The sequence below is a fragment of the Strix aluco genome, chromosome 6, assembly GCF_031877795.1.
Source record: "Strix aluco isolate bStrAlu1 chromosome 6, bStrAlu1.hap1, whole genome shotgun sequence".
Lineage (NCBI taxonomy): Eukaryota > Metazoa > Chordata > Aves > Strigiformes > Strigidae > Strix > Strix aluco.
In genome coordinates this window covers 32,656,971-32,677,159 of record NC_133936.1, presented here as the reverse complement: position 1 = coordinate 32,677,159, position 20,189 = coordinate 32,656,971, and the positions used below count along the sequence as shown (strand labels likewise).

The 20,189-nt window shown below is 40.1% G+C and overlaps 1 protein-coding gene across 11 annotated transcripts in view; it reads right to left on the bottom strand.

The window, feature by feature from the left end:
- Nucleotides 1–20,189, bottom strand: part of ANKRD44 (ankyrin repeat domain 44) — a 144,115-nt gene that overhangs the window by 55,828 nt on the left and 68,098 nt on the right. For all 11 annotated transcript variants that reach the window (XM_074829549.1, XM_074829558.1, XM_074829551.1 and 8 more), the window contains exons 3-6: nt 14,827–14,905; nt 7,435–7,505; nt 3,679–3,879; nt 2,016–2,103 (exon numbers count right to left, since the gene is read on the bottom strand). In XM_074829549.1, coding sequence (XP_074685650.1) covers nt 2,016–2,103; nt 3,679–3,879; nt 7,435–7,505; nt 14,827–14,905 — 439 coding nt within the window. The remainder of the gene's footprint in view (nt 1–2,015; nt 2,104–3,678; nt 3,880–7,434; nt 7,506–14,826; nt 14,906–20,189) is intronic.

Here is a 20,189-nt window from a genome sequence, read left to right as displayed (position 1 = left end):
AAAGAACAAAACCACACCTCTTTCCCATTTATTTCTCTAAAAATAACAGTTTATATTTTATTCTCCCTGTTACAGAAAGAACAGTGAGCATAGGAGCATGATAATACAAGTCTCCCAAAACAGCATCCTACTGATGTTATGTGCAAACACGACTGCTAACACTGTTTTTTTGTTAGCATTACAAAATAAATAAATGATAAAATGAAGGTATCCTCTTTTCTAGCACCATTGAGGACACAGAAAACTAAATTTTAAATGAGTGCAGAATTTGATCCAAAGCTTACCAATACAAACACAAGATTTTCTACTGAATCCGCTGATCTGTGGATCAGGTTTTTGAATCTCCAAAACTGTATCATTAACACAAAACTGTGCAAAAAATCCTGAATATAGGTCTAAAAATGTTTGAATCTGAACTCAGTCTACACACACATACTTAGTCTGCAAACTAAAATAACTGCAATAGCCTCAACAGTCACACAGATTGAGATCTGACTGCCAGATCAATGGGACATCTGTCTTCAGGATCAAAACGCCTACCCCTGAATTAGGATCTCCCTACAGAATACAGGGGAAGAGCTGAGCATCTCAAAATGCAACTTATAACCCATGTGTATCTTCAGTTTCCTCCTCTCCCTGAAGGTCTCAAACCATCTGGTCTGCCTTCCCAGATAGTGCCCTAACCACAAAAATTAAATCAAGGCTGAGGAATAGTCCTCATTGCTTCAAGTTGAAGCAGAGCTGTCTTTCTTAGAATTAAAAATTTATTATGCCAAACACCATATAAAGCTGTGCACCATCTGAGTTGTACAGCACTTGCATGACAGAGGCAACTCTGGTCATGGGCAGGAACTAGGAAACTTCATAGATGAAGTCCAAAGTGCCTAAAGACATTTAAGCATTTGAGAAACTATGTGAGGGTTTACACAACAAGATGCTCAGGTCTCATTGTCTAAATTCTGTCCAAATTACACATACAATCTCATTGCTAATTTCGGCCTTAAATGCTATCTAAATATTCTGAAAAGTACATCATGAATTTCTGAAAATAATTAAGCAAAAGAGATGTGGAATTGCACGGCACAACATAAAAACCTTTCACCTCTACAGAGTGGAGTTCAAGGCTTGCTAGCTCAACAGCCAAATCACATTCATTGGCAAGAGTCTTTCCATCTGTCTGTGTATATCCAAAAAATGCACAATATGCTTTTCTCACAGTTTGAAATCTCCTATTATGTCATTTCCAAAAGTGCCAAGATTAAAATCAAGATTTTGACTAGTCGGATGAAACAGTTCCTGGCCAAGAGCACACAACACCTCACAAATAGTAATCTGGAATATACTGCAAGGCCAACAAAAGATCTTGAACAAGTGTGACCACTATCACAGGCAACCTTGTCCTAGTATTTTTAAATAATGCCCCACTATAAGAAATCTTCCTTTAACTTAAAAGGAATGATAAGGTCAGTTGATTTAATTAGGCAGTATTTGGTAACATCAGTGATGTTTTGAATAGACCAATCGGTTGCTCTTGTCCACTCTGGAAAAAAAGACAACAATTTGCTCCTAACAGAAAGAAAGTCTATGAAGTGCTTCCTAACAATATCATAACTTAGCTACTTATAAACATAGATAAATGGCAAAATTTATGATCGCATTGATCTGCATTTTACATGAAGTAGTTTTTAGCAAAAGCTGACAGAAATATAATCTGTATTTTTTCAAGCCCAAATATACTTCAGGCTAGAATTACAATCAGGATAAAAAGACCAAAATGAAAAAAGCAACACAAAAATCCCACAATTAACTGTGTTAAAAAGGAGATCACAGCCAAGTTCTCACCTGCTGCAAAGCCATAAATGGGCAGTGTGTATTTAGATCAGCTGAACCCTTCGCTCTTCAGGGTGAATACAATGCTCACTTTCCACAGTCAGGTCTGCTCTTACCCATTTTAAAACATGCTGTTGGTTTGTGAATAGGAAATTAAAAAGAAGGAGCAACAGCCCAAGCCTTACCCATGTACGCTGCCCAGTGAAGAGCTCTTCTGTCCTTTTTGTCAAAAGCATTGATGTTTGCCCCTTTGGCTAAGAGCAGGTTCACCATCTAGAAGTAACAACAGCAAGTAAATCAGCCCTGTAGATCACACACTCAACAGTTTATAACAAGTCATTCTAGCAATAAATCTGGGACCACAAAATCCTGCTTTTGAACGATAAATTTGGGAATTACACAAAGAATGTTCAAAGCTGTGTGCACTAATGTCATGGACCAGTGACGGCCACAAGTAACCAGGCCAAGTTCTGTGTCCACAGAGGGGGCTGAGAGCATGCAGGGTGCTGCTACTTCAGTGTGCTTCAAATTCAGCTTGGCAAACAACCTGGAAGATAAACGGGCCTGGAGGAGAAACATTGCTCTTAGTTTTTTAGTTAAGACCAATTTAAGGGGCTTTCTTGTGGACTGGGACAAGATTCCTCCAGACCGTGGAGTAACAAACCTTAAAATCTGCTTGATCTTTCAACAAGGAGTGTCTATTTTTTGCCACACCACAGTGGTTTTCATGTGCCCATGGCGGTGCGGACAGGCACCAGGCTGCTTTGCATATGACGCTGGCCTTTTAGACAGCACGGTTAAGAGGTGAAAAGCTGCTTTCCCCATTGACAGTCATCCAACATTAAACATAAGAAAATCAGGGGAAAAAAGAAAGAAAACTGAATAGAAAACACATGCAACAAATGTCTTTTTCAGCACAACATTCTAAAATCATAAATTGCAGAGCTGGATGATTGTCCTCCTCTCGTACACTGCTTTGCCACAGAGATCGGCTAATAACAGCATATATTCAGTTAACATTTCTGATATAATCTATCCAAAAATTCGGGAGCTTTAGATTATGACGGTTAGACTCAAGCATTACTGTCTCTTTCCTACAGTGCAGCATTTTAAAGTCCAAACACCATCACTGTTTTACAGGAACTACCATTCCTCTTCCTTCTTTTAATTCCAGTACAACTGATCAACTTTTTTTGACAGAAACCTACTGTCCCAGTCTAAGAGTTGTTATTCCATATCTAGATCTTCAGGTGTGGAATGGGCAAAAAAGGATCCTTGCACCCAGATCTAAAGATGGTAGCAAAACCCTTTGCATAGGTGCTTTATTTACAAAAGTATGCTTTTTTCATATAGAAACAGTAATTAGAGTGGAAGGCTTTGCTTGTATAAGATAAGTAGAAAATCCAGAAACACATTTTCTAGAAGACTAATTAGAAAAGCAGACTGACTGGATCTCACACAGCTGAACATTTCTTCAGTATGAAATGAATCCACAATGAATCCACCAGTTTTCCCTTCTTCCCATTCTGCCACTCTTATTTTCACAGGCAGTCAAGATTAAAAGAGCCAAGGACACACTTGAGTTGCTGGAGCTGGTGGCACAGCCAGCTCTCCAAGTCTGCATGCACATCTCACTTGCATGCTGGCTCTGCACAGGTACTTTCCAGCCACTGTCTTGTTTCCGCAGGTAGGAAACCTGTTACACATTTTGGAAAGCAGCTGAATGACAGAAATCGTGGGAGTCAGGGATACAGGGTTCAGTCTAGACCCAGCCACAGCAGGTCAACTGTTTGAACTGAGAAAATAAATAAATAAACAAACTATCAATTACACTCTTAAACAACTCACCTCAATGTGGCCATTCAGAGCTGCATGGTGCAACGCCGTCCGCCCCCCTCGGTCAGAGACGTTGACGCTGCTCAGCATGGGGATGATGACTTCCGCACACTTCACTGCCTTGTTTGCAGCCGCCACGTGCAATGGTGTCTGCCAGTTCTTGTCCCGAGCATTGACATCAGCTGAGTGCTTAATCAATACTTGCACTGCTTCCTGCAACGGCAACACAGTTATATTCATAACCGAGCAGTTCGAATAAATACATGGTCTACCTCCTTGACAGCTCGAGCATATTACCTATGCATATTACTTATGCATATTAGACATGGCCAGGAGGAGGGAGAGAGACCAACATTTATCAAAACAACCTCTCAGGCTAGTGAAATGGCATCATTGATTCAAATGCCAGAGTACGTCACCTCTGCTGCCATTTAGAGCAGTGTCCTCACAATCAAAATTTCCCAGTTTGATTTTAGCATGTACAAAGTTGCCTATGCAGAGAGCCCAACCTGCTTCATCAATTAACCTTCAGTACTTCAGTCATCGTAACTGTGCTCTCATTGAAGAAATGAATGTACTTATTTGAGCTCACTGTTATAGAAATGATTTACAAAATGAAAACCACATAATTTTGGACAGTAAAATCATAGCAAATTGTGTAAGTTTTATTTATAAACAGGAAAAAGGATAAAATAAAACAGAATATGTGAAAACAAAATTTTAGCTTTGCAAAAACATGAGAATCACAGGCAAGGGTTGATGCTGGTGTCCCCAAGCTAGCATTAGCATTCCTTCCCTCCCCAAGGGCTAGGCCAGGCCAAAGGTCTTCACTGCAACATCCATTCTGTCAGCTTGAGACCAAACACCATCTTTTAAGGTTAATTTTCTTGGTTAAAAGTGAATATTTCCCAGTGAGAAAATGTACTGTTCTATCTTGAGAGACTGCCTCACTGGAGAATTCACAATCACTTCTTTTCTGCTTCTACTCATGCATCTGCCATTAAACAACTCAGATGAAAAAACAAGTTTCAAAATTACATTTTGTTTCTTCTTCCTTTTTTTGCCACAAACAAACAAAATACAGAGAAACCACTGGGACACAGTAGCATTCAAGTAGCCTTGTCTGCTAATTACAACTCACAGCTGGTAAGTGGGAGAGCCCTAGTCCTACATAGTACCTTATTCTTTCTCCATAAACCGAAAAGTTTTCTGGTAAGCCCAGCCAAAATTTTATTAATTAGTAACACACCCATACAGTGTCTTTAAATAGCACTTTTGTATCTAGAATGGCCCGGGAGAGTGCCTGCCGTCTCTATCAACAGTACATCCATTACTAGGAGTTTTAGTTCTTTGTCTTTATTTTCTACAGCCATCTCACAAACTGTCCTCTACAGATTTGTTCAGTTAGTGACATTGCATCTCTTAGAGCACCAATAATGATATATCACTGTTGATGTCTCAACAAGATTTTGTTTTTCATATTACAGGCCTACTATTTTAAAAGTCATTTAAATGTAATTCACTGGAGACCTCCCCAGCTGGGACATGAAGTCAGCAGGAAAATTCATGCACTTTGACTCTTAATGAAGGAAAGAAAATGTTACAGGAGAATTTTTAAAAGTAAATAGTAAGGACTGAAAAGTCTAAGCTAAAAATATTTAGACTTTAAAAAAAAACACATTTGCACATTTTTGTTTACATCTGCAAATCTGCTGCTCTAACAGATTTGGGATCAAGGTGTTAAAATCTTTATGAATAAGTTTTAATTTTATTGCTTTTGAGAGCATGAGGTATCCCTTTTTATTAATATAATCTCTATATGTGCATGCAGGCCACAGCCATGGTGTAAGCCTCTGTGTTCGGTGTCTCTAGCTATCCCAAGTTATCAGAGTGAAATCTCTTTACTTTTTCAGACTGTATAAGGCTGAAAGCTGATACATCCATCAACAATCCTGCACAGACACACCTGAGGGCTGTTGATTTGTAAATAAACATTTAAATCCCTAAAGCCCACTTGAAAAATCATTAAGACTTAAGTAAAAATGTGTTCATGCTTTTAAGCAATCTATAAAAGGGTGCAAGGAGACAGCTTCCAAATCCTGTGAAAGCTTCATGGTAAAAGATTGATAATAAAACCTAAAACTCATAGGTGGTCATTCTAAAAGCAACTGTGCTCACAGGAACTTCAAAAACCACATCAAGTCCTACTGGTCCACTTTTGGACCATGAATTCATCTCCTACAATCAATGTGAACTATGACTTCACCTACTGCTATCTACTACTATCACCATCAGTTTTGTTCTATTATATTGAATATATATTGCACATTTGTTAGGTTGTGTAATAAAGTAAAAGCAGCACCAAAAGAGCCTCAAAATGCTGATTCTTGTTTCAAAGTTGTTACCTAAAGTAGCAATTATCATATAAATAACAAAGAAAAAAGATCAGGATAAGAAAGCTCTGCGTGTTTATGAAATATATACCAGACCACGGAAAGGCATCAAAGACTGGTGCCTTCCCCTGCTGCCTCACTATTGCACCTGGGTACTCACTTTGAGGTACCAGAACTGCTGACACAATGGAAGACAGTTTCTTATTGTGCAATTGGCCTTCAGTTGACAAAGAGTTAAAGATGAGACACAAACCCACAGAAAGACGTACATTTTCTGTTAGGACTGTCACTGACAATAAAAATCATGTACTCTGACACATCCAAAAAAAGAAACCAAGCACACTGCAATTCCCGCACCAGAAAGATTGTGGCTGTTTTTTAAGGTTTAAGTCTGATCTTTGTTTTCCAACATGGCTTTTTGTATTTTGCCTCATTACAGCATTCATACTCTATCAGATATTCCTTTCAGAGGGTTTCAGTGGATGCCAGCAGCTGGGAAGCTCAGCCAGCAGCCAAACAATGCCCGAGTTCAGAAGCGAGCCCAGGATTCCTGCCTCCAGGCTTGGCAAGCACTGGGACTGTTACGGAGGTGATTCAAGTCCATCAATCTCTGGAAGACAGCCACCCTCTGTCTCTTTTACAACCCCTCCCCTCCTCCCCAGCAGCCAGTTCGGTTGGGCTCAGTGTTAACTAAGTATTAGGAGGATAAAAGTATACAGGGAGGTCCAAAATGGAAAGCCAAGAATAATGGTGCAGTTGAAAACACAGTCATGCCTGAGCTGCATTCCTGATAGTTATTGCTGCTCCTTTTTGAGATAGCAACGGAAGAAGTACAACATAATGTCAGAAGATTTCTAGTTGTCAGGCAGAAGAAATATGGGCTAAGCCTTCTTTATGCATGAATCAAATGCATTAACAGAAAACCTAATGGATGCCTTGAAATGCAATTAACCAAAACAAACTATGTGGTAATACGTGTTGGATCTCATACACATCCACTCCCTTCTGGCACACGCACAGCATGCATACATCCATATGGATTTATTCCTCTTTATTTCACCGCTTGAAGATGACGTGACCACTGTAGACCACTGTGGACTCTATCACACTTCAGTCCCAGTCACCCACTCCAGCTGATGGTTGCTCAATATGACTTGCTATGGTAACATAAAGCATTCCACAAAGTGAAAATCAACCACATTAAGGCTCAATAACTTGTAAAAGCTGGCCTCCAGCTGCAATGCTAAAGGCCCTGCACACAGAAAATGCTTTCCCTGTTTGCGTCACTGTGCTACCTACTAGGGCTCACAATGGTTTGTTTTTTCCGCCAGCATGTAATTTATGTGCAAAAGCAGGGTAATCAAATCTTACTCACTTCACTTCTTGAAGCAACTGCTCGATGGAGAGGAGTCAGCCACATATTGTCCTTGGCATTAACACGAGCGCCTGCAAGTAAACAGCAGAGGTTACATCCATGCCCTGGGTGCAACACTGAAAGCCTTGCCCCACCGCTTCCTAGTAACAAGAGCTGAGCCATATGTGGTACTCTCAGTGCTCCCCAGGACTCTCCTGGCACCATGTTCACCTTGGAAATGCACTTCCAGATCCAGGACAGATAGGAGCTGAAGCGTGATTTGGAAGGAAAGGAACTGGATAGATCAGGCTATTATCAGGAGTTGCTTTGTTTACAGGGCCCAAAAGAAGGAATATTTGTTGTAGGGGATGACATATGTATGTACGTATGTTCATGTATGTCTATGTATATGCATTTTTTTAGATCAACTGATACAGTTGGGGAAAAAAAGCTCAGAGCACTGCTGCTGTCTGCAGACATAATGAAAGGAATGAGCCTGAACAACTGCCTCTTGTTTCCAGCTCCATCAGGCAGACCACTAAAAGATATAACTGCTTCCCTGCTTCGCAAATCTTGCCAGCACCAAGAAAACAGGACCGGTAAATGCTCAGGTTGAGGAGAGAACTGGGCACTTACTACACCTCTGCTTCTGTGGGTGTTATTCAGCAAATATCAGGAGAAGAGGGATGAAGAAGACTATCTGTTCGCCTCCTGTGTGGTTCAGCACTAACGTGCACTCCAACAAAGAACAGCTGTGCAAGAGGATGGGTTTGGGGTCGCTTGCCAGAATAAAGGATAAAGGAATAATATTTAACAACTACAGCAGTGCTGGCTGACTGCAGACAAGAAAAAGGATCCTGTACATTTGTGTGATAAAACATTTCTTTGAAAGAAACATTAAAGCTATTCACTAATGTGATACCCCAGAAAGGCAATCTAGTGAGAAGGACTAGAGACACTAATTTTAAAAAGCACTTAACCTGAAAACATTGTACCTCTCAGGTCTGCTGGTAGCAGTACTAGTCTGAGAAGACCAGCACATGCAGAAAAATTTCAGAGAAGAACAGGCATCATACACATAGCCTGGATGAGCCTCTGAACTTCATGAACAAAGGGATTCTTAAGCTTCATTTTGCACCATAACTTAAATGCATGCAAAAGCCTGTAATTAATAAATCACACTCTCTGAATCAGAAGTACTTTCTGAGAGCCATTTCTCAGGAATATTAAGGTGTCTGCCTCTGAATCACAGTGGTTACTGGGAATTGCACTAGATAATCAGACAAGAAACAAGTTCTTTCGTATTTCCACAAGTTGGGATGTAACTTTTTTGGCTGCAAGGAAAAGAAAACCACTTTCATAACTATTGCAACAATTGGAGGCAATCCTCCTAACTCACCTCAGAACCTGGTACCTAGTGGTACAACCTGCCCTCTGGAAAAACACCCTTTAGAAAAGGCAACAGTTTCAAAGAGTTGTCTAATGAATCTGTCTAAGCAAGGAAGCTGTTAGCTCCTGTTGTCTTCATGAAAAGGCCATTACAGTTGATACATGTTAGTATCCTGCCCTTTGCCTACACTGCCCGAGGCTCTAGAAAGACTAAGGCAACAAACTCCTCCACCATCAGAAAGCTGACAGACGGGACACCAAGGCACCTTACCTTATACTGATTTGGCCTGGTAGGGGTCTTGGGGATGCAAATTGCCTAGATGAATTCCTAATGCTTGCCACCAAATACCTCTTTTCAGGTTTAGAAATTTATTTTGTATTTGCCTTGGTTTTTTGCCTTATGTTCTTAACTAAGGTTTCTTTTGGTTTATTTCTACTCATTCACTAACTCCTACAAGCAGATGGTTGCAAATCAGAAAGGCTTATGTGTGGAGTAGTGAAGTGTGACAAACATATCATTCAACAATTCCAGTGGCACTGGTGAACATGAAGATGATTAGAAAACCTAGGGAAGTGTCTCCATCAGTACCTATTCATGCCTTTCACTGATCCACTTACACTCTGAGAAACTGAAATAGTTGCCAAGAAAACAGCTAAAGAAAATAATAAAAGCAAAACAATACCAGTGTAAATAAAATAATACACAGCATGCTATCAGCCTTTTCTTCCTCAGCTGTTTTCCACATCCCTTTACCTCTGTGCTTTGGGACTCTTTATGTGACAAAGTGAAATTGCTCTTACATATCTAATTCAATGTATCTGCTGAATATATTTGTGATTCTGTTTTTAAAGAGCTGCACAATTCAGTTGCCGCCTGTTACAGGGGCCACTGTTGTCCATTTACTGAGGTGCACATTTTCTGAAGAGACTTCAAAATGTTTCCCTCTGTACCGCCCATTTCCTTCACCAAAATTCAGCTTTTAGGTTCCCAGCAGTTCCTTGCATGCAATGGATAACGATAACAAAGAAACTTCACCAGCACTGATGCTCTCTTTCAGGGACAGAAAATATCTGTCATTTTAAAGGAGATCAAGTGGAGGCAGTCAGGGAGCAATGCTCATGTTTTCAAAGGTGTCCTCTACACTTCACAAACTTGAATGTCCATCCTGTGACAGCCCAGGGGACAGCTCTTTGAAAGCACTGAGGCACACAGAAATCCAACTCTGAAGACTAAGTGTGCTACAACATGCTAAGGCATGTAAAATGAACTGTGTCTAAAAATCAGAAGCTTAAATTTTCAAACCCATCCCACAATGCTTCCTCAAAGTCACTCGGAAATTCAATGTCACTCTCTTCACTCTGGACCAATGTTAACCATGTTTCAATGCGCTTCCTGCAACACTCTGTGAATTAACCCGTATTTATAAGGACAAAGAGGGCTGATAACTCACTCATAATGGTGAATACGGTGTCCTTCATAGCACAATCTTCCTTGAAAAGATCACAGAATCACAGAATCATCAAGGTTGGAAAGGACCTTGTAGATCATCCAGTCCAACCATTAACCTAACACTGACAGTTCCCAACTACACCATATCCCTCACCGCTATGTCAACCCAACTCTTAAACACCTCCAGGGATGGGGACTCCACCACCTCCCTGGGCAGCCCATTCCAACACCTAACAACCCGTTCTGTAGAGAAATACTTCCTAATATCCAGTCTAAACCTTCCCTGACACAACTTGAGGCCATTCCCTCTTGTCCTATCGCTTGTTACTTGGTTAAAGAGACTCATCCCCAGCTCTCTGCAACCTCCTTTCAGGTAGTTGTAGAGGGTGATGAGGTCTCCCTTCAGCCTCCTCTTCTCCAGACTAAACAACCCCAGTTCCCTCAGCCGTTCCTCCTATGACATGTGCTCCAGACCCTTCACCAGCTTCGTTGCCCTTCTCTGGACACGCTCGAGTAATTCAATGTCCTTTTTGTAGTGAGGGGCCCAAAACTGAACACAGTCATCGAGGTGCAGCCTCACCAGTGCCGAGTACAGGGGTAAGATCACTTCCCTGTCCCTGCTGGCCACGCTACTGCTGATACAAGCCAGGATGCCATTGGCCTTCTTGGCCACCTGGGCACACTGCTGGCTCATGTTCAGCCAGCTAAAAGATAAGCTGCTTTAAAAATTTTCCTTAACATCCTTTAAGGTAGCCACAGCACTGACCCACCACATAAAATATACACTTAAAAAAAAAACCTCTCCAGAGAAAAGCCTTTTCTCAGCCCCATCCTCGGCACTCTGCCCTTCGGAGGGCTTGTACCAATGGGCCTGAAGGAAAGTCTTGGCTCTTGGATTTGCTCTGTGAGGCTGAGGTAGACAACATAACATATAACGTTACAGATAAAATCAACAGAGAGGAAACTTTCTGTAATCCACTCTTCTTTAATATGGCTGTTTTGTAATCTTTGCCATCTTTCACTCTTAAATTTTTCTGCCAAAAGAGGAAATAAATCTGAAATTGCCTCTGTTCTTTTGAGATATGAAATAAACAACCTGATGCTGGCTTTCGGGAATAAAGTTAACATCTCTTTATCCTAATCAAAGTACAATTTTCCATCCAGCACATCTGCCAAATCCACAGGTCTCTAATAAATCTAGATTCTGTAGTCTAAATCTCTGAAATCAGAGATGGACAACAGAGGAAGGAAACTCTACTCTTTAACCTATTAATGACATTATTAACGTGCACCTTTCCAACTCCTGCTATGAGACACAGCAATAGGCACACAAAAATATAAGGAATGACCCCCCACCTCATACACACCCCCAGACACAATGCAAAGATCAGCACAAATAAAATGTAACAACAGAGTGGCACCACCCGATAGATGGAACTGGGACCCACAACATGAGAGCAACACAACACTGTGGCTAGATGTGTACACAGGAACTGAACACCTACATGTCAGAAACAGGAGGTAGGCAGGATCTCCTTGGAGGCAAGTCTGAGTCACTTGCTAGGGAGGGAAGTGGCCTGGGGATCCCACCTGGTGAGAGTGCACAAGTCCTGGGTCACTCATGAAGGAGTGAGTAGATAGTCCCGGGACATCCTGTAAACTTTCACCCAAAGGGGATACTCCTAATCCCCAAGGACGAGTCTCAAAGCCACGGAAAAGGCAGGGAGAAGGCTGCCTCTCCAACCTGCCTATTCTTTAGCCTGCCATAAAAGAAGAAGCCCTGACTGTGTGTTCAGGTTACACAGCACTTTCCCCTGCTGCCTATACAACAGGGGTGGCCCAGAACCTGCTGCGCATGTGACAGTCTCGTTTCCAAAATCTATGTGGCAGAGCTTACCAGGAACCCTTCCAAAGCATGCCAGGGTTTGTCCTTTTCCTCAGCTATGGTGCAGTTTATGAAGGATGGATGTCAATACTGCATGCACACTCCCAATGTGCAATTTCTTGCCAAGAAGCTCAGAGCTGTCTGAAATAGTAAGGCATGGTAATATGGCCAACTTCGCAAGCTCCTTGGTGGGGGAGCAAGAGGTAAGGGACTGAGCTCAAACATTATGCCCTCAGGCATCAGCTCAAAGCCCAGGAGCAGGAAAGGTACCAGCACAAATGAGAATAGAGCTTGTATTTGCCCAGACAGTTCTTCTTGCACATCCATGATTGTGTCATCATACAGAACTTCATTTATGTGAGATGGTTACCCTGTTCCTTCTCCTTCTTGAAAGAAAGGAGAAGAGATGCTCAAAGCTCCCTGCTTTCATGTAGCCTGGAAAAACAAAACCACACAGCACATTTCCCCGGTTTGAACCATATGATTATGGATCATACCTTCAAGCTGGTGTAAATCTACCTAGCTCTGACACTTAATGGAATGGGGTGATTCATACCAGTTGAGTGATCTGACACTCCCTCTCCTGTATCAATTCCAGACTCCATTTCAGTGGCTACCTAGAAAGCCATTTCTGGTCTGTCTCCAACCACCTGGGCAGAAGTTTTATTCATTAGACACTACATTTACTTGTGCTGCCACCAGTTCAGGGGCCACAAATCTCAGAGTATGCATATTTCATTTAATTTCTCTCCTCAGCCCTGTACAAAATGCAATGGGTTGCTACTCCTCCTAGCTTCTACTCATGATGAGAATATGATTGTTTGACACCAACAGCAAGCATTTTTGTGCTTTCTCTCTGTGAAAACACCATCTCATTTTAAGTCCGACAACAAAGTTTTTCTGCTTACACAACTAAATGTTATGATCAGATTAGTCTTTTATGATACACTTTTACAAATACAGTTTACTGAATGAAGAGGTGAAGCAAAGGGAAGATGCTGCTGTTGTCTTTGGAGCCTAGTTCACAGAGAGATCGTAATAACAAAGCGGTGTTCAGAATAACTCATAAATCTGCTCCTCCAAACCTCATAAATCTCCAAACCTGCTCTTGGATACAAGTACTGATGCTCATCATGAGTGATGATACTTCAGAGATTAAAGGACAATGAACAGGTAGAATATGCAACACAAGATTAATTTTGAGTCATGCTGAGCTAGTTGGGAAAGATCCACACAGGTCCTGCAGACTGAACCCCAGCACAGTCCCACTGACACAAAGTCCGATTTTTAAAAGCCCACATTATAAGTTTTTCACACTCACTTGGGTATAGTAAAAATGCCAAGACATATCACCTGCATTTTATGCTGTTGACCAGACAAACCCTATAGTCCGTTGATGACATTTTGGCAGTGAGGTGCTGGAACTAAGCATCCCAGAAGAACATTTAGATAGTCTCCTTCCCTCATTAGGAACGTGACAGAAAACAAGAATGTTCACCAGGACATCTTTTGATGTTATGGGGATTCAGAGGAGAAATGAGCAGAACAGCTTCATCTTTCTCTTTATGTGGATACCGCCTGTGCAGTTAGTTGCAAAACTTGAAAAAAGACATTGTTCCTGCAATCTTTTCACACTAGACTGAAACAACAGTATGTGATAAACACCAACACACTGCAAGAACACATGCACAGATGAAGTTTATTAACTCTTACCTCCCAGTGAAGAAACTCATGTTTGCATTTAGCATATTGAAAACCCACCCAAGCATAACCTGTCAGCGGAGGAACATTCATTTAAATCATTATGTTGGTCCTCTAAGCAGGAGGCTGGATCAGGTAACCTCTAGAAATCCCTTCCAGCCTGAATTATTGTGGGATTCAAAATTGGAAATTAGAAGGTGCCTCGCAATCACAGGACTGATAGTTCTGAAATAACTGTCTAAAAAAAATGCAACTCATTTGAAGAAGCAGTCTAATAATTTGTGAAACCATTCATATAGCAAGGTTGCTTGCAAGGGGTTAGATTGTACCATAAAGTTCCTTTCAATTCCACATTCTTAAACCCCCATAAGCTTTACCCGTACATTTCTCCAGTTTAGAAAAACACTCCCTTTGAAATCTGCAAGCACATCCAGGAGTTTTCCATGAATTATGTGTACTTCTTGAGAGATGACTGCTTTATGCTTTATTCTGACATATTTTGATCATGGTTTTTGTCACTAAAACAGTTGGAAAGTTTTTTTTTCTTTAGATACATCCTGCTTCACAGTTTCTGTTCTCCAAATCAACTTCTCGACTCTTAGAATACATTTCTAATGTAAATATCACTTACAATTCGAACTCTTTCATAACTTTTTTGCTATTATTCCATAATAATTTTTGCTTAACAGGAATTCTTGGCTTGTACTCCAGGACATGAGCCCACATTTCAAATATGTACTTCAGCAAGTTTCTGAATCCACAGATACTGTCAGTTTGAATACTTTAGAAGTTTTTAAAAACTAGTTGCTTTGTTTATTAATTCCGCTCAGTCACAGTGCATGTTTTATAATTGTATCACAACTGCAACCAGCTCTATGAAACTCAGAAATAGGCACTGCCCAAAGCTCACACAGCTTTGCTGGGTATTCACTGTAGCTTTAAAATTAGCTATTTTACCAGCTAGCATCAGTGAGGGACACTACCTTACCTGACAAAATGAGAAGCTCAATGATGTCTGCATCCCCCAGGAACGATGCAACATGAAGAGGAGTTCGTTTCTCAGCATCCTGCAAAACCATACATTGCCCAGTTATAAAGCATAGCAAATAACTGCAGCGTTAATGTTCAAGAGCAATGAATTTGTATATAGCATTTATTTTTCTATGTGTATTTCTGTTTATAATTAGAAATGTAATCTAAACCAATGAAAGAACAAAATTCAAGGTCTGAACAACACACTTCCTCCCAATAATTCTCAACTTTTTTATCACTTGGTTCCACCAGACCTTTCAGACACTGTCTTCACTTGATATCCTGTTCACAGGTAGATCAAATCAAATCAACTCTAAAATGAGGGAAGACGTCATCCCTGGGTCTCTTTCGGAAACAGTTTCCACTCTAAATCCTGCAGTGACATAATTCAGATGCTGCTGGATGTTAGACTTTGTAATGCAGTTTGCATCGACAATATAACACCAGACTCTTCAGAAGGGTCTGGAACCATACCCTTGGGAATGGTTTGGAACCACACACAAGGACATGATGCAGTCCTCTAAGTCTACAAAGGTTCTTGTACACCATTTAGCCTGGTTGTCTACAGCAGTCCAAAATGGGTTTGTACACCTTGATTGACCTTTAAACACAAATAAAGAAAATTACTAGTCAGGTCTGTGTCTTTAAACTTAAAAGAATTGCTAATAAACATATACACAATTTCTGAAATACATCTACTTTTATTTAATTTCTGTAATCTTCAGCCTTAGGGAGTCACATTTTAAGATTTTCTTTTCTAAGGGTGTAAATACAGCGTTTACAAAAAACTCCTTCTTTTGTTGCTTTATTCAGATGATTCCAGAACATAAGCTTTTAAAAGAAACTGCTAAACATTGTAATATGGGCAACAAAAATCACAGGAACTGCTAATACTGCTAAACGTGCTATTTGACCTCTGTTTCCAGTCCTAAATGTATTTCGTTTCAGTTTCTTAACCACTAATACAAAACAAGTTCTAAAAGACTTATCCATCAAACTTAGCAAATTACAACCTACCAACATTAAACACTGTAAGCAGGTAACAGATTCAACAGTTCCTGCAAATGATACCAACACAGAAACCCTATGGGTATTTACACTCTCTCCCTGAAACATGTCTCTGAGCTTGTCAAGTAAAACGTCACTTTCAACATGTCCAAGAGGTCATCAACCGCAAGCTGTTTTGGACTGTCTTCAAAATATGCTATAAATGTGGAAAAATCAGTGCAACAGAACCATTTGTCATGTGAATGCTGAAAATTGTTTTCCAGCACTGTGAGACATAGAGCCACTGGTCACCAGAATAAATTACGTTTAATTTTTATATTTGTGGGTTTTTTCAAACAGACACGATGTATGTAGTCCTCAAATTCTGCTGCAGTGGGTTTTGATGTTATATATCGGGCATGCACATAAAACACTCATAAGACAGATTATGTGATACCCTGGTTGTCACAGGTCAGAGGGAAAGATATCTTACAGAACTTCACCTCCTCACATGGTAGGCAAATTAAAACAGTATTAAGCAGTGTCCATCCAGCAATGTCAAAATCACAAGCTTGAGTTCTCATATGCTCAGTTCCTAAAACATAATCCACCACGGACTAGCTTTTACAGGCTACATGAGTGCATACAGGACCTTTCATAAGTATTGCTTCATATTACTTGTCCTAAGGCTATCCATGGCAAAAAATACGCTAAGACTGATCAAACATTTGTACAAAAATAGATTTGGTGTTATTTATTTTTTTAGCTTGTTCATTTTAATACACAAATCTCTCTTTAGCATAGTGTAGTATTTGTAATAACTATTGTACCTGTCAGTAATAAATTTTGCGGCAGCTTCTTGCAACACAGCAAAGTTTGGCAACAGAACAGAGTAGTCTGAAGTTGAATGCTAACGATACAAGACCAAGCAATTTTCTACATTGAGTAACCAAGCCTATTCAGTGTTTTATTGATTATAAGCAACGTTTTATACTAAACTGCAAATCTGATAGAAAACTGATAATTGAGGGAGGAAAGGACATGAAACAGAAAAGTAGAATTTTTATCCTTCTGTAACAGGAACAACTCTAAGAATTCTCTTTCACTTTTTAAAATCAATGCAAAATTCTATCAAATTAAGTGAGAATCAAGTCTTCAGAGAAAGATGGGTTTAGTCACGCAACTGAATTTAAGCTTAATTTCTCCAAGAGGAAAAAAACCCTAAAATTTTTCCATTTATCACAACCAGGCACAAATCAGAGTTCACTCTCACATGAACTAGCAGATGACAAAACCCAATGTGTGGTACAGAAAATTAAAAACCCACAAAAGAGCCCTACAGGCAATGTGTTCAGGAGTTTGGCCAGGAGAAGTCCACACACAACACCTGCAGCTGAGCATGCGGTTGAGCAACTCAATGGAGGAACATCCTCAAGTTCCTGTTTACGCTCTACACAAGGCTGACACAGAAACAGAGGAACTGAGGCATCTGCCGATCTGTCCAACCACGCTCCTTGTGTTCTCCTTAAAGCCGTGTACTGCTTTAGCAAGACTTAAATAGCTCACTGGCTTTGTGTCTGGCCCATGCACTAACATCTATTCAGCCACAGATGTCCTTGTGACATGATGGTAGTAAAAGGAGTACAAATAAGTAAATCAATAATGATCTAAAGACTAAAGTCTACAGAGAGAGAGGAATAGAAAGAAAATTTGTCATTCCAGGGAAAGGTCTGGCAGTACCCCAAACCTGAACATATATTATCAAGGCAAGGAAAGGAGGTGGGAGCAAGAATAACAGGATTACAAATAGCATTAAGACAAATAATCAGATCTGCTTCAAGTGCAGTTCTCAGAGGAACAAAAGGTCCATAAGAGACAGTAAATAAGCTAAACAATGGCTAGAAAATCATGCTGAGATGAGATAAACACTCTCTCCCCAAAACTGTATTAGTGACTTATATCAGTTCACAGAAAAGATGATGCTGCATTTTAACATTATCTGTACACATTAATTTTTTTTAAAGTACTGATAAAGGAAATTAAGAATTTAACAAACAGGCAACCAAGGACAGAAGGCCTCAGCAAGAAAAAACACTCAACACATGCTTAAACTGTTCAAGTGACCACAGTGACACTGATAAGGCATTTCCGAAGCTTAAAGTTAGGCTAGTCCTTAAGTGCTTTATTGGATCAGAGGCCCCCAAGTACACAAAGATTAGCAGAATGGTGGCTTGGATGGATCATATCAGCATATGTAAAATATTCAGGCACGTTAAGAAAAAAGCCAACAGTTTCTACTCAACACAGCCTACTTCTCAAAGTACATAATGGATTTGAACTTTTGTATCAACTGCAGCTGTTCAGATCTGATGTTTGGAACAGTTATTTGCTATTAAAACGTAAGTGCAACTGCTACAGAAAACAAATGCCCGTATCCTCTTTTTGTCACCAAAGTGACTAAGCAGCCAACAGGACTAGTTCAGCACAGAAGGAAGCACCACAGAAACAGAGTTAATGAAGTTTCACTAGTAAGAAGTGTTTGGATTCCCACCACTTCCAAGCAGCCAGCCATCTGCCTGGGTGGCAGAATAAACAAAAATATATTAGAGGCATATGAATGGCTACAACTTCCATTGATACAAGGTTAAACAAAACAATAGCAGAAACAAACCTCCTGCTTGTTAACTACCTCTAGATCCGAGCATATCTTAATTAAATAGCCCAAAGTAGCTGGCACCATTAAAAAAACCCAAACATTCAGATGCAACTTGACTTCATAAAAATTAAATATTGGCAACTAGTTGGGAACTACTGAAAAAGCTAAAAGCAAACGAGCAACTACTTCTTGAGCTATTTACAACCATTTAGAACCAAAAGTTGATGCTGTGCAAAGAAAATCTCTGCCGTTTCAGGATTTCCTCTCTCTCACAGATTCTTTTATTAAAGCCTGTAATTCACAAAGCAAACTGAAATGCTTAACTGTGAGCACCAGCTGGGAGGTGAAAGTCAAGCTGTGTAACTTATGCCTGGTGCTCTTTCTTCTGCTATTATGAAGCACATAAGTTCCCATCTCAAACTGCAGATCCTGGTTTCAGCACCTCTCAACCCTTCCATCTTCGGTTTAGCCTCAGAAACAAAGATTTTTCTGGACTGAGTCTTTAATTGCCAAGTGCTCATGAGGTGGAAGAAGCAAATACTTTGATCTTCTAGAGACAAGAAAAATTATCTTCCCTCTCCTCCCCCATCTAACCCTTTTCTTCCGTGAGGCTGACAGTAGCTTTCATGCTAGAAAAAGATAACTTAAAATTAATTACTAATCCTAGATTGAGACTGTGGAAACTGTTATCCTAAACTAATGGAAATATTTTAATGTTTATATCAGTGAGTTTCATGTAAGGCTCAAAAGCTAGAGTTAAGTAACTCTCCTATTTTTATAAATGCAATATTGACTTGGGGGGGGGGGGGGGGGCAGGGGCATTGATGGCATGGGAGCATACATCACTTGTGAGTTGATGGGAAAAGGAGATTTAGAAAACTCAGGTATTTCAGGCTGACGTTGGAGAAACACCTTTGGAGAAAATAATGCAGCTACAGCCAAACCCTGCCATGAGCTTTTAATGGCCTGTACACCCTTAACTATCTCAAACATTTTGAGGACAACAATAACATGAGTCACCAGCACAGAAAGCAGGGCGGGGGGGAAGGGAGAAGGAGGTATAGATATATAAAACTTAGTACCCACTACTATACTAGCATGCTGTATAAAGCAACTCCCAATATTTCAGACACTCAGAAAACTCCAGCAGAATCTTCTTCACAGTTCAAACACCTTCTTTATAAAATATTTAAAAATCTATTTATTTTCTAAAAGAAAAAAATATTTCTTCTAAACTAAATTTATACTAGTTGTCTTGCATCACAAGCATCAATGCAATGTTAGTATTCAGTTTTCATACATTCCTGAGAATTGTTCATAATTTCATTCTGTAGAAAAAAAAAAAATTCTCCAGCACTTCCCACTTAAAATAACATACTAGAGGCTAAATACCCACTGAAAACACAGCTATTAGCCAGCACTGTACTGTCATACTGTGTCAAAGCAGAAGGCTTCCAAAATTCTTGAATAAATCCTCCAGAAGACTTTCCAACACAGCAGAACTACATCTAGAAGAGGCACATTTACTTCCAGGATAGCTTTATTCACCTGTGAGACTCTGCAGTGTCAAAAAGAAAATCATCATTCCTTGGACAAAAGCAGAGACAAGTATCTGGTTCCCAAGATTACTGAAATACCACATTACCATCTCTCTTAGTCCTAAATCAAACATGTCA